At 46.1% G+C, this 17,315-nt stretch overlaps 1 protein-coding gene and 1 non-coding gene across 4 annotated transcripts in view; both read left to right on the top strand.

Moving 5' to 3' along the window:
* Positions 1-17,315, top strand: part of CCDC93 (coiled-coil domain containing 93) — a 114,135-nt gene that overhangs the window by 23,836 nt on the left and 72,984 nt on the right. For all 3 annotated transcript variants that reach the window (XM_056117528.1, XM_056117527.1, XM_056117529.1), the window contains 3 exons: positions 3,392-3,503; positions 13,741-13,839; positions 15,153-15,209. In XM_056117528.1, coding sequence (XP_055973503.1) covers positions 3,392-3,503; positions 13,741-13,839; positions 15,153-15,209 — 268 coding nt within the window. The remainder of the gene's footprint in view (positions 1-3,391; positions 3,504-13,740; positions 13,840-15,152; positions 15,210-17,315) is intronic.
* On the top strand, positions 12,684-12,808 carry LOC130027020 (small nucleolar RNA SNORA26). Its single transcript, XR_008792967.1, has one exon. It is a non-coding gene; the product is annotated as a small nucleolar RNA SNORA26 (small nucleolar RNA).

The following is a 17,315-nucleotide window of genomic DNA, read 5'->3' as shown; positions in this document are numbered from 1 at the left end:
GTACAGTGGGTAAGGCACTTGCCTTGCACGCGTCTGACTCCGGCTTTATCCCCAGAACTGCAGATGTGTCTCTCAAGCATGTCTGCAAGCTGTGATCCCTGAACACAGAGCCAGGTGTGATTCTGTTGCACAACTGGGTGTGGCCCCCAAAGGAAATAAAACCAAAACAAAGTTAAAAATGAAACTGTAAGAGCTGGCATTGCAAGGTGCATTGGCCAATACCACCCCGTCAAACTGTCTCATTTGAGCTCCGGGAGGCGTCTGGCAACCTCTGGTTTCCCCAGTGCAGCGGGTATGCCTCTCGTGGCAGAAATGACATGTGTCCTAGGCTGGGAGATAGTATAGTGAGATACAGGGATAAGGCACTGGCCTTGCTTGTAGCTGACCCAGGTTCAATCTCCGGCATTCCATATGGTCCACAAGCACCACCAGAAATGAATCCTGAGTGCACAGTCAGCTGTAACCTCAGAGTTTTGCCCGTGTCCCTTCCAAATCAAAAGAAATCAAAATAAAATTTGGGGCGAGAGTGATAGTTCAGCTGGTAAGGCATATGCCTCGAATGCAAATGACCTGGGTTCGATCCCTAGCATCACATACGGTCCCCTAAGCCCACCAGGAGTGATCCCTGAGTGAAAAGCTAGGAGTAACTCCTGAGCACCGCTGGGTATGTCCCCAAAATCAAAAAGAAGAGACACGGATCCTGAAGGCTGCTCAGAAAGGGGAAGAAAGGACCGCAGGAGTTTTGAGAGACACCAAAAGAGTTTCCTTCTACCTCTTAGACCTTACACATCTGTCACCCACCGTGTCCTCTGTTAAGGAGAAAAGTTGCGTGTCCTTCCCTCCTGAGATGTGAATGGTCCTTCCTTGTACACACATGGGTGCCCTGGGCACCAGTCTTCCCCTTCACTGTGTTTTTGTCTTAACCTGTTGGGCTTGGTATCTGACATCTGATCAGTGGAGCTGGGGATGTGATTATTCACTCAAGCATTTTTAACCTTGTCCCCACCTTGTAAAGTTCTGTCTGCGTGTCGCAGAAATTTGTAGTCTTCTCTGGAGACCATTTCTTGGGGATCAGTTTAGACCATTTGTCTCTAGGTTACGTTGTTCCCACTAAGACTGCAGGAGTGAAACCTATGTAGGAAAACAGATAAGACAGTAATAGTTCTCACCCATGCCTGAATTAGATATTGGTCTTAAGGGCATCAAGTTCCTAGGAAAGAGTATTAATAAAATGGATAGATGTCTTTGAAAGGGAGCACTTGTGATAGACCCCAACTTTGCTCAGTTTCAGACCTCTAGTGGGACCTGCCAGCAGCATGAGGCTGCCGTCGAAGTGCTCTTGTAGACTTAGCCAGCTGTTCTTTCTCAGTGTGGCCCCAGAGGGTCGTTTCTTATCGTTGCTGATATACAAACCATCACTTTGGGTTTATCAGGCCCATTGCATAAGCTCTTTTATCTATCTTCTCTTGAATCTGATCCATTTTAGAGAGAAGAAATGGGACCAGCGCTAGTACAGGGCTAAAGTTCTTGCTTTGCACACAGCTGACCCTGTCGCTGTATTTGGTCCCTTGAGCATCACCAGAAATGATCCTTGAGTGCAAAGTCAGGAGAAAGCCCCAGCATCGCTGGTTCTTAGGAAAGTGCAAGTCAACCACAATGCGATCTCTCCTCAGATCTCTGGGAAGGTCTGTCTCAGAAAGATTGGAAGTACTACTTGTTGTGAGTGTGTAGAAAAAGAAAAACTTGCTACCTTGTTATTTGAATGTAAATTAGTGCCATCTCGATGCCTGGAGATTACTTTTCAAAATGCAGAGAAATTCTATCTGTTCCAGTGATAACCACTCCCAGGCATTTATCTGAAGGCTCAGAAACAGTAATTCTGAAGGATATTTATACCCCACAGTTATTAGCAGCATTATTCACAGTAGCCCAAACGTGGAATCAACGTGAAAGCCCAGCAACAGAAGAAACTGGGGTATCTATATTCAGTGGAATACTGCGCCATTTCGAAAGGCAAAATTGTGCCATCTGGGACAAAGTAAATGGAACTTGAGGTGATTATGCTAAGTGAAATAAGTGAAAGACAAATTACCTGATGGTTTTACTTGCATGCATAAATATCTAAAGCAAATGAGTTGGCAGAAAGACGAAAACAAACATTAAAGTGTAACTCGTAGCTGTGGCAAAAACTCATTTTTAACAGCTGGTAAGGGTGGGCAGTGGAGAGGAGTGGGCTGAAAAGTCTTCATTGTGTGGGTGGCACTAACTTTGTTGGTGGCTGCAATCAACCCTCTGTACGTTCACGGAGGTGTTCAACTCTGTTTCCCAAATAATAGAATGTTATCAACAGTTGAAAATTTTTTGTTTGCTATTTTGGTGAGTCTCAGGGCTTCCTCCGGGCTCTGCACTCAGGACTCACTCCTGGTAGGGCATGGGGGACCACACGAGGTGCTGGGGATCAAATCCACATCAACTATATGCAAGGCAAGAGCCTTATCAGACTGTCTCTCTAGCCTCCCAAAGTATCTTTTAAAGGGGGTTACTTTCTTTTCTTCTTCAGTGTTATTTTAGGCACCATGATTTGCAATAATGATGGCATGGTTTTATGCATAAAACATTCCAAGCAGCACACCCTCCACCACCAGAGTGCCCATTTTCCTCTACCATGTGGAGGGAGTGTCCAGTTTCCTCCTTACTCCTGACACGCACCCCCCCCCCCCCCCATAGTGATGCCTTTCCTATTAAAGATCAGTTCTCAGTTTCTCTTCCCTTTGGGCATTTGTTGTTTCCTTCCTAGGCTTCTTTATATCCCACATAAGAGAGAGATCATTCTGTGTCTGTCCCTCTCCTTCTGACTCACTTTATTCAGCCTGATACTCTCCAGCAAGAAGAACTGCTTTTGAACCAGAATAGAGGACTCCAATTTGTTCTTTTGAGAGGAGGTCAATGTTTTGTCTTAGTATTCTGCATAATATTTGGTAATTATTTGTTGCTTAAATGATCTTTAGAACAATTTGTAAATTTTTTTTAAATTTATAACTTAGTGATTCTCAAACTTTGATGAAAAGTAGGTTGGTGAAATGGAAATGGATTTGGAGCACAGATCCCTTTCATTCTACCCTGTGAAGATGTTAAACATAATAAGAACTACAACCTGGAACTAGCAACATATAAAGACCGTCAAAATAAAGGAAATGAAGTCACTTTTGCGGCCTTGCACGTGCACACAGCTCTGGATCCTGCTTCTTCTTCTCTTTTCATAAGGCAGCTGGGAGAAACTTGGTCAGGGAGCTGGGCCTGTGATAGTTGAAAGAAGCACCGGGCTCAGGGGAACCTTAGGAACCACTTAGCATTTTCTCACTCTTGGTTTCTTTTTCCCTCTCCCAAACAGAGCTTTGTCAGAAAAAATCGTCTCAGTCCTGCCAAGGATGAAGTGCCCGCACCAGCTGGAGCCCCACCAGATCCAGGGCATGGATTTCATACACATATTTCCTGTTATCCAGGTGAGAGCCTCCACGTGGTGTCTCCTGTCACAGGTCTGATGAGCTCGTGTGCCTCCTAGCCTAGATCCTGCTTCTGAAGGGTATGGTGTGGAATGTGGGGTGGAGGAGGGGGGCAGCAGAACAAGATTCCATTTTCTGATGCTGTCCTCAAAAAAATTACTGGTACGGGCAAGAAACGGAAGTGGTGGTACAGCGCGTGACCCAGGTTCCATCCTCAGCACCCAGTTTGGTCCCTCAATCCTCAAGTCCTGCCACAAGGGATCCCTGAGTGCAGAGCTAGTCGTAAGGTCCTGAACATAGCCAGGGATGGCCCCAAAACCAAAACCAACAACCCCAAATAGTTACCTGGTCTGTATCTCGTGTCTTTCCTGCCATCACCAATTGTGCCTTTTGAAATGTTCCCATTACTTGATTTCTGTTGCTCTTTTAGTAAAATGGAACTCCATAGCCTCCCTGCCTTCCTGGTTAGTCAGCCTCATTTTATATGTATCGACCATTTAAACTCCCCTCATACTTAAAGTAAGTAAGTAAGGCCCTCCCATTGATCATCGATTTGCTCGAGCGGGCCCAGTAACGTCTCCACTGGAGACTTTGTTGTTACTGTGTCTGGCATATCGAATACGTCACGGGGAGCTTGCCAGGCTCTGCCGTGCGGGCGAGATACTCTCGGTAGCTTGCCGGGCTCTCCGAGAGGGGCGGAGGAATCGAACTCGGGTGGGCCATGTTGGCTGCGTGCAAGGCAAACACCCTACCGCTGTGCTATCGCCCAGGGCTGGAGCGATAGCACAGTGGTAGGGCGTTTGCCCCTCATACTTATGTTACTTCTTATCCTGGAGCCATTCCTACAGACTGGAGCTTCCCCCCCCCCCTTTTTTTTTTTAAATTACATCTGCTTGTTTCACATCTATCTTTAAACCTTCTTGAGAACGCTGCCTCTAACCCTCCCTTATTTGGAAACAGGCTTCTTATGGTTTCTACTCAGATGACCGTGTCCCTTCCTACATTGGAATCTTCCTTGTCACTTGTTATTCCATTGATCATCAATATGCTCTAGCGTGTGCCAGTAACAACTCCATCCGTCCCTGTTGCGTGTTAGCGTAGCCCAGTGGCATACTGGGGGTTCCTTCAGGGTCAGAGAATGAAGCCCATTGTTGTTACTGTTGTTGGCATATCGAATACGCTATGGGTAGCTTTCCAGGCTCTGCCGCGCGGGTGGGATACTCTCAGTAGCTTGCCGGGCTCTCCAAGAGGAGGTACATCAGTGGGCAAGAGTATAAGAGGTTGTTCCAGGAAAAACTGTGTTGCTCTCTTCCGGGAGCTTTGTTTTATAGTCTCTGGATCTTGGCCTTTGATGAGATTACATGGCGCCGGGAGCATATTGTAAAGGCTGCCAAGCTACTGGAAAACTGGGGGTCTGGGTGGAGGAGGCCCAGTCCTGACCCGAGCAGGCTTGGAGCTTGGAGATCTCAACCTCGGGTCCCGCATACCTGGGTTCCTCTGACGGTTCATTCATTCATGGGTGAGCCTTGTCCGAGTGTGTGGAGAGTGGCTTGGAACATAGCTGTGTCTGGGTTCTGGAGGGTTTTTGGCTGCTTGGGTTCTACTTACTTACCGGGAATCTTCCTTCAGATTATAGCCCTCGATTTTCCAGTTGTGTGGCTTATCATCAGCCTCTTCTGTCTGACTATAAAAGCCATGAAGCTGGTCCTGTGGCTTCCTTCCAGCATCTTCCAGAGTGTTTAAGATCCGGGTCTTATTGGATGACTAGATATCTACCGGGAGAGCTGTAGTGCCACCTCAGCCCCCCACCCTACCCCCAGTTCCCGCTCCCCAAGGGGTCTGTGATTAAGAGACTCTTGCGTTATGATTTTCTGTATTCTGAGCCTCTTCTCCAGGAGCTTCCCTCCCTCCTCTCCTCTTGGAAAGAAGAGCCCAGGTACCCACGTGTGTTGCCTGCTCTGCAGCACTTTTCATTGAATTTTCCAATAGACTTCTTCAAAGCACCTGTTCTAATCTCAGTCTTAGCTCCGAGGAAAGCGAAATTCAGAGGGTATTGGTTTGTCAGAGTGGAGAGCTAGCGAGGGGGAAGCAGAAATTCCACTCTAAATTCACCAGCTTTGCACTTTTTTCCACCATTTATGCAGCCCCCAAGAAGAAGGTTTGAACCGCTCTTCTGGGTTACAAGTACCTAGTGTGGGAGTTAAAAGCAGAAGCCCTAGAGTCTTTCTGGAAGTCTTTCAACTGTGTGTATTGTGTGATGTTGCACAAATAACTTCTCAAGTAGTAGTACCAGCTTGGAGAGCCAGTTGAGTGGATGGAGTGCATTGCTCTGCATGCTGGAAGCCTGGGTCTGATTCCTCACACCACATGGTCCCCAGAGCACCACCAAGGCAACTCTTGAGCACTGATAGGTGTGGCCCCAAACTCATAATAATAATAATGATGATAAGTAAAAGCATATGCCAGATCAAATGAAAATTAAATTGGTGTGTTACTTAGTTGAAGCATTGGCACATTTTATTAAATTCTCTTTATATCCATGTGTCTGTTTTTCTCATCACTGAAACTGGTAATCTACTCCTGGGCAAGACCTTTGAATTGTGTACCATGGAACTTATAAATTTATAAATGAAATTTATAAACGGTTTCTGTGGTTGTTAGACTCTCTGATGTGGTGCATGGTGGGAGGGTGGATGACATCAGATCTTTTTTTTATGTCACAGTGTGAAGTGGGAGGCTGTCCTGATTATTATAGAAACCTGTATACTGTCACACTGTGCAATTACATCCTCCCCTCACCCCAGGCCTGGGTCTCTGGTAATTAGACCTCACTTCACCTCTTGCTAGAACTTTCGGGCAAGCATCTAGTTCACTTGTACAAAGGCGATGAAAGGGAAGAGAAACTCTGTGTAGTTCATTGAGACATTTTGACTGTCTGTGACATTTCCTGTTATGAATGGAATGCAGTAGGGTGTCCTGTTCATTTGTGAGAGTATGGAGTAGTGTTTATCAGATTTCTTATTTTCTCTCTCTCTCTCTCTCTCTCTTTTTTTAATCTTTGTGGGTCACACTGGGTCAGGGGTTACTCCTGGCTCTGCACTCAGGAATACTCCTGGCTGTGCTCGGGAACCATATGGGATGCCAGGGATCAAAGCATACACCCTACCTGCTCCAGCCCAGATTTCTTAGTTTCTTGGACCTGTAAAAATTAAAAACAAAAATGGAAGCCGACCTACAGTTGGTCTCTTTTGTTTTGCCCACCCCAGGCATTGATGATTTATTTATTTATTGCTTTTTGGGTCATACCCGGCAGTGCTCAGGGGTTACTCCTGACTCTGCACTAAGGAATTACTCCTGGTGGTGCTCAGGGGACCATATGGGATGCCGAGGATCAAACCCAGGTCTGCCATGAGTGCAAGGCAAACGCTCCACCCGCTATGCATTCACTCTGGACCCCAGGCATTGATGTTTTAAAAGGAAACTACTGGGCAGGGAATATTGCTCTTAAGTGGGAAAGCACATGACCCGGAATTTGATCCCTTGTAACCACAGGGCCCCCACCCAACACCACCAGACTGGACCCTGACAGCTCCCAAGCATTCTCAGTATGACCCCTATAGAAGGAAAAAAAAGAGGAAAAAAGAAAAAAAAACGGGAACTACTATCATGCTTTCTCTGTGTGTTCCTGAAAGAACTGGTGTCCAGCCCCCCATCTTAACATAAAGGGAAGTTCTTCAAATTGAGTACATCTCAGCCTGCCCACAGCCTTTTCCTGTTTCTCTGGAAATCAGTGAAAGAAAAATCATGGGCTCAGTTAGGAACTTGTGAATTCCCCTTGCTGGCCGCTTCCATCCGCACCCTCATGCAGAGTGTCAGCACTGGTGTCTGAGTGCCAGCCAAGAGACAAATGAATCTCACTTCCCTTCCCTGTTAGATCGCGGTCACAGCTTTTTCTCTCATGCCTGACACGTGACTTGGGGAAGGTAGATGTTTTTCTTGAATGTTAGAGACCTGTGGCAATCTCTCCCAGCCTTCATGCTGGTAACTCCCCAATAGTTCTCTCAGAGAATCCAGTGACTGAGCAGAAGTCACTTTGCAAATCACACCCTTCAGGATCAGCCCAGGCATCTCTCAGTGTGAATACTGTTAACACAGGCGTAAGTGAGAAAGCGAACAGTGTGGAAGACTGGAAGCTAGATCTGCTGATCCAAAGGAGACTGTCAATAAATTGAATTGAGAAGCATGCCAGCCTCCTTAGTTACCCTGGGAAGTGGTGGTGGGTGAAATGCAGGGAGGAGCAAGTACTCTTGGAATTGCTGTCTGACTGTCTTCCCCTGTTTCTGGGTTGTATTATTATTATTATTATTTATTTATTTTTTGCTATTTCTGGATTTTAATGAGTGCCTGAGATCATTGTTTGGAAGTGATGTGGCAAGGTATTACGATAATGAATGAAAGATACTCACAACAGGAGAATATTCTGATCTTTACAGCATACAGCCGAAGAGAAGGACCACATGGAGGGCGGGATCCACAGCTCCCGAAGAAAATAAAAAAAAAATAAAATAAAAAAAACCAGAATATTCTGCAGCTTATATTTGCAGCCACCTTTATTCTCGACAGCTACGTTCTAAACACATCTTTACCCAAGCGTGATGCCCTCCAGGGAAAGCATTTATTTGTGTCACTGAGTGGACACCCTGCTATGTGCCATGTGTTCGCTTTTCTATGTAGCTGTGTTCTGCCAAGTATGGCAGTGCTCTCAGGGAAGCCAAGTGACTGTCCCCCATCTGCATTTGAACTGGGGTAGCTTCCTCTGGAGAGACAGTCTCAGCCCTAAGCAGTGGCATCCCCTTCCATCATGTTTCTCAGGCATAAAGGGAATGAATGAAAAGTCAGGGAGGAGAAATGAATATTCTTTTTGTACTTTGCTTTCTGAGCTTTTGAAACTTTCACAAGGCTGCAGGGTGCATTTCTCTCTGTCCATCATCTCACTGATCAGAGTTTCAAGTAATCGCAAATGAAGATCAGCTACTTCTACATATTATCAGCCCTATAGAGCTGAGATACTCTTGGTAGCTTGCCGGGCTCTCCAAGAGGGTGATTTTAATGCCAAGATAGAACTGAGAAGATCGCCCAAAGAAATCCGTATTGGGACTCATGACCTAGAATGGAATGAACAGGATGAGAGACTGTCTGAGTTCATCATGTTGACCAAGACCATCCATCTTAACTCACAGTTCCAGAAGGCTGAATCTAAATGTTGGACATGGGAGTCTTCCAGTGGACAGTTCCACCATGAAATTGACCACATCATATTCAGTCACCACCTGACCAAAGTCACTGTTGTCCCAAAATTCCAAATGGGATTGGACCACCATCTCCTTCGTGCAAAATTCTACTTCACAGAGTGGAGAGAAGGGACTGCAAAGTTTAAGAAGAGAACTCCCAGAATGACCACCAACTGGGAGCTCTTTGGCATTATTGCGGCAGCATGGGAAGATGCCATCGTTGACAACACTGACGAAGAATACAGTCGACTGGTTCAGCACCTCCATTGTGCGAGGAATGCCGAGAGAGAGAGAGAGAAAGCCACAAAAAGACGTCTGTGTTCAGGAACTCTCAAGCTCATTGGCCAGTGTGGCTTGGCGCGAGCCTCAGGCAACCACAAGCTAATGTCCTGTTCGAGGTCGCAAAGCAGTGCAGAGAAACAATAAAGGGACACCTCAAAGAGAGAAGAGCAGCAGTGCTGGCAGATGCGGCAGAAGCTGGGGAAAGTATTCGCAACACCCACCTGTCCTTCACCAATAACAAGACCAAGATGACTGCCCTCCGACATCCTGATGGATCTATCACATCTTCCAGAAGGGCAATGGAGAAGATTATCCATGACTTCTACTCAGATCTCTTCGATAGCCACGTCCACCTGCCCACATACCAAATTCTGCAGAAAGGACATGTCATTTCTCTCTTCCGAAATCTGACACGCCGTTTCATTGGTAAAGAATCAAACAGCTCCCGGCCCAGACAAGGTCAGACCCGAACACCTGAAGATTCTGCCGTCAGTACTCATCAATACACTGGCTTGGCTCTTCACACGCTACCTGTTCTGAATGCAGGGTTCTGTCTCAATGGAAAACCAGCAGGACCGTTCTACTGTACAAGAAGGAGACATCCACAATATTGGCAACTATTGCCGTATCTGCCTGTTGTCCGTCATGTGCAAGCTGTTCACTCGAGTCATCCTGAATAAGATTGGCAGAACACTAGATGAAGGACAACCATGTGAGCAAGCTGGGTTCTGCAAAGGATTCAGCACGATCAAACATATCCACACGGTGACCAAGCTCATTGAGGTTTCTCGGGATTTCAAGATACCGCTCTGTCTAACATTCATCGATTTAAAGAATTGATTCTGTTGAGACTGAAGCAGTCCTCAAAGCCCTAGCCAGGCAGGGCGTTCAAACTCAGTACATCAGGATCCTCCGTGAACTGTATTACAGATTCACTACCAGGTTCTCACCATTCTACAAGGAAGTGATCATCTGTGTAAAGAGAGGGGTTCAGCAGAGCGATACCATTTCACCGAAACTCTTCAGTGCCACCTCGAGAACGTCATGCAACAACTGGAATGGGAAGGAATGGGAGTGAAGATAGATGGTCAGCAACTACACCACCTCCGCATCACTGATGACATCATTCTAATAACACCAAACATTAGCCAAGTGGCACAAATGCTGGCCAATTTTGACCGTGAGTGTGGAAAGGTTGGACTGCAGCTGAATCTCACAAAGACAGTGTTCATGAAAAGTAGACTAGTTCCTGGTGTTCCATTTGCTCTCAACAGAGCATTCATCTCCGAATGCAGCAGTTACGTGTACCTAGGTCGAGAACTCAACACAACAAACAACCTGGCACCTGAGTTGTGCAGGAGGAAGGGAGTGGCATGGAACACCTTCAAGAGCATCAAAGAAATAGCTAGGAGGACGAAGAACCTCCAGCTCTGGGCACATCTCTTCGACTCCACCATTCTTCCTGTACTAACATACACCTCAGAGACCTGGGCCCTACTAAAACAGGATGAGAACGCTATTCGGATCTCCCAAAGAGGAATTGAAAGAGCTATACTTGGAGTATCACGCTTCACTCAAGTGAGAGAAAGAATCCAGAGTTCCAACCTCCTTTGACGATCGAGAATCAGGGACGCTGTCTCGTTTGCCAAGGTGTCAAAAATCAGATGGGCTGGACATGTAATGTGATTCGAAGACAACTGCTGGACTAGAGCCTTTACCAGCTGGATTCCACGGGATGTAGAAAGAATGTGTGGCCACCCACCTACAAGATGGTCAGACTTCTTTGTCGAGATCCTATACAAACGGTTTGAGGCTCTCCTTGTTCCTGGAGTGAGCAGACACCATTGCGCTGCACTACCATGTGACAGGATGAATGGAGACATTACTGGTGCCTGCTCGAGCAAATCTATTGAGTGACAGGATGTCAAGTGATCAAGTGAGGGAGCTGAGAAACATCCTCTAAAACCTATTTGACCAGTGCCCTGCTGGTACAGAAAAAAGTTGTGACACAGATTATTCTTGCCTCGCTAGCAATAGATCTCTGGGCAAATAATGTACTTGTGAGTTCCAGCTTCTGTAAAACAAGGTCAATACAAATTATTTCGTAAGCTTGTCCTTGTTATGAGAGAAAACATGTCATGCGAACTTGAAGCCTCAGACTGTTTACCGGTACATTCAGTTCTTGAGTCTGAATTCAGAGGGTTTTGCTGTCTATGAGGTCTTACACTAGGTGTTCTCTGTAGTTCTCTCCCCTTTAAAATGTGATGAAAGCTGTGTAGGAGATCAAATTACAGCTTACAATTAAATTTGTGTGGCTATAAAAGGAAATAGTATGAAAACTATTTTTAAATTTAGTCTAGAAATACCTTATGGTCTAGCAGTTCCACTTCAGCCTATTTATTTGAAGGCTACAAAAGCTTTTATTCAAGTAGAATTTGTACCCCAGTGTTCATTGCCGTTATTTTCAACATAAAAGATTTGCAACCAGTCTAATTGTTCACTTAATAGATGAATGGATAAAACTGTGAGATATATATTTTTTTCTCTCTCTCTGTACACACACACACACACACACACCACATTACATGCAATGTATGTATATATAACTATGTATTGCTTAATGACAGGGATGCATTCTGTGACAAATCACAGTCGCAAATCATCCTGTTAATCGTCGATTGCATCGAGCAGGCCCCAGTAACATCTCCTTCATCCTAGCCCTGAGATTATATTCAAGGCTCTTTAGGAGAATGAGACCCATCATTGTTACTGGTATTTGGCATATTGGGTACGCCACGGGGAGTTTGCCAGACTCTGCCGTGTGGGCAGGCTACATTCGGTAGCCTGCCAGTTTGTCCAAAGTAGGAATGAGATAATAAGATATCATAAAAAGATGTCCTGATAAGATGTCACGCGGCTACGAATGTGGCCACACGATTCCAGGACCTGGATTTTATAGTCTCTGAGTCTTGGTCACTGATGGGATTACACGGCGCCAGGGGGCCAGGTGGTGGGTGTGACCCCCGCCTACTGGAATTTGGAGGATCTGGGTGGAGGATGCTCGGCCCAAATCCGAGTAGGCTTGGAGATCTCGGCCCCGGAACCCGCGTGACTTTGTCCCTCTGCCAGTACCTTCATGTGTGCAGAGAGTGGTCTCAGCATGGTGGTGGCTGGTCCTCGAGGTCTTTGGCTGCCGGAGCCCTGGTCGGGGCGGGGAGGAAAGCTCAACCCGCTCCCCTCCAAGGGGCCCTGGCGGCAAGAACAGTCAGGCACGGGGGCACCTTTAAATAGTTTCATCTTTGTATGAACATCACAGAATATAGTTACACACAGGTCTAGTTGTTATTGCCTACTATGCAGTAACTATACCTAGGCTGAATGGTGTAGCCTGGTTGGAATTACTGACCATTGTAGGTGGTCATTGTTACCCATAACATTGTCGAGTGAAACATGACTACTTGTAAGATCTTCCCATTTGTAGGAGCATGGCTGGGTGTGGTGGGCATTATACTCAGTGAAATAAGTCGAACAGAGAGAGACAAATTCTGTATTCACCCAAGGGGAAAATAAAAAAATCAAATGAGTACAGACTTTTGCACCCTTTCCTGTGCCCTTTTAAGGCTGATGTCATGCTGTAAGAGGCTTGCCCAGGAGGACAAAGTAAGTCTCCATAAAACTCCATAAAAGAGAAAATTTTAAATTCCTCTTTGGATCCTGTCTCGAGGCACAGTGCAAAAAGAGAACAGCAAACTTAAAAAAAAAAATAGACTCTTAGATTATGTCAACAAAATGTTGATTTCCAGAGCAGAAAAGTGTGGGAGGTAAGATTCTAAAGTGTTCGTAAAAGGATCATTCGTGTGGTAGAGATCAAAGCTAGACTTTCAGTGGTGATCCTAATGTAGTAGATACAGGAATCAAATATAATATCTGGGACCTATATTACATTATATTACCTCCAAAAATTTTTTTAAATAATTACATTACTGTTCTTACTGTGTTTGGCATATCGAATACATCACGGGTGGCTTGCCAGGCTCTGCCGTGTGGGCAAGATACTCTCGGTAGCTTGCCGGACTCTGATTATTATTTGCTAGTGGAGGACAGATAGGTCAAAAGGCTGAGTGCATGCTTATATGGAGCGAAGGGCTGGGTTCAAGCCCCAGAAGAGCATGGTCCCCTGAGCACCACTGGGAAGAACCCCTGAACTCAGACCTGGAAGTAGTCCCCAGAACCTCCCCTACCGCAAACAAAACAAAAAAGATTTGCTAGTAGAATCAGGTGTTTATGGGGGAAAGGCTATGTTTGTGTTATGCTCGTATTAAGAGGTATGGAAAGCATTCTCGTATTTGTGGTTTCATGGGTGAGGTGAAAGGAATTGATAATCTTGCTTCCATTTTACAGAGAGAGGGAACTGAGGCCTGAGAATCCGGAGGGAGGCTTTAAAGCTTCAGCCCAGTGGCTCAGATCGAGGTCCCACTGGCCCCTCGCATCTCAAGCCTCCTAGCTGGTTGTCGTTCCCACGGAGAGTATGTGTTGATAGTTTCTCATCACTGGTAGGCTCAGTTTTGGTGACTTGGACTGACAAGTTGTGTCAACTTTGAGTTGGCCTTCACACGATGATGTGTCACTCCTGTTAACCCGTATTTTCTGTCTTTCTTCCTTAGTGGCTGGTAAAGAGAGCTATAGAAACGAAAGAAGAGATGGGCGACTATATCCGCTCGTATTCCATATCCCAGTTCCAGAAAACCTACAGTCTTCCTGAGGTCAGTGTTCTGCTTTTCTCTTGTTTTCCAACCAAGAGTCCACTCTTGGGTTCCCCAGCAGGAGAGGAGAGAAGGAGCAGCGTACAACCACCGATTCGTATACTCCCAGTATACTCTCTTAACATCTCTGACCTGTCCCTGGTCAACACGGAAACTGGACCTCCAGGCTTGTTGCAGCTCATAGCTACCCCTTTAAATGGGCTGCAATTAAATTTTTTTTCTCTCAGTTTTGGAAATCTAGAATTGTAATTAAATGACAGTAAGACTTTGGGGACTGGAGGGATAGTACAGTGGGTTGGGCACTTACCTTGCACGCAGCTGGCCTGGGTTCAATCCCTGGGATCCTGTATGGTCCCCCAAGCACCAACAGGAGTAATTCCTCAGTGCGGAGACCGGGTGGTACCCCTTTCCCCACCCCCAGTTAAAAAAATAATGCAACACTGTAAGTATATGTGTGTATGTAAATATATGTGTATATTCACATGCACACACAAATATGTTTTTTTTTCCTTTTTGGATCACACCTGGCGATGCACAGGGGTTACTCCTGGCTCTACACTCAGGAGTTACTCCTGGCGGTGCTCAGGGGACCATATGGGATGCTGGGGATCGAACCCGGGTCAGCCGTGTGCAAGGCAAACGCCCTACCCGCTGTGCTATCTCTCCAGCCCCACAAATATGTTTTTTTTGTTTGTTTGTTTCTTCTGTTTTTTTTTTTTTTTAAGGGACCACTTCCACTGGTGATGCAGGACCCTGGTGCCACTCCTGGCAATGCTTGTCCTGGAAATGTGGACCTGACAGCTCAGTACTTAGCCCAGCAGTGTTGGGGACCACCAGGGCTATCTCTAGTAGTAGTCAGGTGGCCTGTGATGCCACGGATCCAACTCAGGGCCTGATAGACACTAAGCATGTCTCCGCCACTGAATTACTTCCCTGGTCCCATTTTTGGTGTTCTTAGTAATTCTTAGACTGCCCCTAAAATAGGGTGGTGATGTCTCCACCTTAACCAATGAAGAAGCTAAAGCTTAAAGAGGTGAGGATGCATTTTCAAGGCGAGAGTTCCTAAGGATTTGAAATGAGAACACCAGTTTTCACCATGGCACTCTATGCTCCCCTTTTCTCGCCAGCCATCAGGATCTCTTGGCACAAAGAAATCCCAGCTTTTGCCCACGCTGGCTGTATTTGGATCGGTTAGAAAACCGAGACTTCTTCCACAGAGCACCCTCAGTGTTGAGAAGTCCATTTAGACGGCTGATTTCTGAGCATTCTCATTGAGTTTCCAGTCTGCAGACAGGATTTGTTTTGTCTTGCAGGATGATGACTTCCTAAAGAGAAAAGAAAAAGCCATCAAGACAGTCGTTGACCTCTGGGTAAGTTCCTGTTCGGAGAACCAAGCTCAACAACCTCAGACCCACCCTGGGCGCTCCATCCCCTGGGGCTGCCCCTGAGCTGACCTCGGGTGTGTGTGAGGGAAGTCCTGCAGGCCTCACCTGCACCAGCAGGGACACCAATACTCTAGCCTACGTGCTCGGCTGTGTGTCTCCTCTCCTCTCCTTCCCGCGCCCTTCCCCTTCTACCCCTCCCCTCTCGCCTCTTGTCCTCTCCTCTTCCTCCTTTCCCCTCCCCTCCTCTCCTTTCACCTTCCTTCCCCTCCCTCTCTGTTCCCCCTTTCCTCTCTCTTCCTCTCCCTCTCCACTCTCTGCCCTCCCCTCCCTTCCCTGTTCCCTTCCCTTCCTTTCCTCTGGCTCTGTGTTCAAGGGTCACTCCTGCAGGACTCAGGAGCCAGTGGTTGAACCCAGGTCAGCTATGTATAAAACAAGCATCCTATCTGCTGCAGTGTGTCTTTGGTCCTAAGCGCTGAGATCATTCAAGGACCAGGTGACAGTCTTACCTCTGACACAGAGCACTGAGGAGCCTCAGGGAGAGGGATTTCTCATTACCTTATAAACCCTGAATTATTTGAATTTGATATTGTGTACTACCTATTCGAAAACAATAAATACAAGGGGAAGTAGCATGTTTAGTTCATTATCTGATATAAACCTCACTTGGATAGAAAGTTAAAAAAAAAAAAGTTTGAGGTAGGGCACACCTAGTAGCACTAAGGACTTAATCCTACCTCTGCATTCAAGGGTCACTCTTGGCAGTGCTCAGGAGACCATATGCAGTTCTGAGAACCAGACCAGGGTGGACCATGTGCAAGACCAGTGCTCTGACCTGTGTGTTTTCTCACTAGCTCCCCCAAAATGCAGTTTTTTGCTTTATCACCCAGAGTAAAATTCCAGTGTAGCTGTTGATCATCCTACAGTGAGGCTGGGACTGGCCTCTCTGTGCCCATTAAACATTTCCAGTCTCCTTTTGTTTGTAATGAAGGTTGTTGTATTTTGTTGTTGTTGTTTTTGTCAACCTCTGGTTGGTGATGTGATTGCATAGACTTTAAGGAGATAGTGATGATGGAAAATGCGTTTTGCCTAGACTCTGTTCCAAGCACTTACACGTAACCTCCTGGTCTTCACAAAAACCATACGAAGTATTGCTGCCTTCAGAGATGTGGAAACTGACACACAGATAGGTCATGCAAATTGCTCAAGGTCACACTGTGGAGCTGGAGGCAGGACACAGACCCGACCTTGTAGCCAGCTGGGTGAGCCTCTAGACAGAAATGATGTTTGCAGCTGCTTGGAACGTAATGTGGAGATAAAGGAAGATGGAAAAAAAATTCTCTTTCAGAATAGTCCATCTTAGCGTATTTGTCATTTTAATCATGAACATAGTCCTCGCTTAACAACCAACACGTCTTTAGTAGGAATAATAGAAAATACGTACGGATGTCAAGAGTTGACCTTTGGGTTTGTCTTGTTTTCCTTTTCCCTTTCTGCCGAAAACACTTCCTCACATTCAGATGCTGTCTTCTTGGGTCTCTGAGTTCTAGCCACTGACTTCCATCCTTTCCTCCCACCTCTTCTTCAAGTGCTTTCTTGCTGCCTTGAGAGAAGAATTCTGGAAGCATGTGAGAGATTGCAGAGTCGCAGTGCATTTTCGCTTACTCATGTGAGTCAGTCAAAGAACTGCCCACTGGTCGGGGGGTTTTGTCACTCCTCCTCAGGAAAATCCCTCCCTGAGTAAAAGGAAAAATAGTCTTTCTTCAGTGACCACAGGCTCTGACTCTGTACAAGTCTCCGGTTCTGAAGGAAGTTTCATCTTCCAGTCTCTGCACTCAGAAATCGCTTCTGACAGGCTGAGGGTACCAGAGATCAAACCAGAGTCAGAGGCCGAGGCGTGCAGAGCAAATTCCCTGCCCACTGTACTCTCTCCAGCCTGATCTCACAGTGTTTATTTATTTTAGTAAGAATCCCAATTGTGTGTGTGTGTGTGAAGAGTGAATCATAAATTATAAATAAAATAGGTCAGACTAATAGAATCCAGATTCCTCAGTACAGCCTTTTAGGAAATAATGTAGGGGGCTGGGAAGATAG

The sequence above is a fragment of the Sorex fumeus genome, unplaced genomic scaffold, assembly GCF_029834395.1.
Source record: "Sorex fumeus unplaced genomic scaffold, SorFum_2.1 ptg000035l, whole genome shotgun sequence".
Taxonomy (NCBI): Eukaryota; Metazoa; Chordata; class Mammalia; order Eulipotyphla; family Soricidae; genus Sorex; species Sorex fumeus.
Note: the sequence above shows the minus strand (reverse complement) of the source record. Positions and strands in the feature narration are given on the sequence as shown.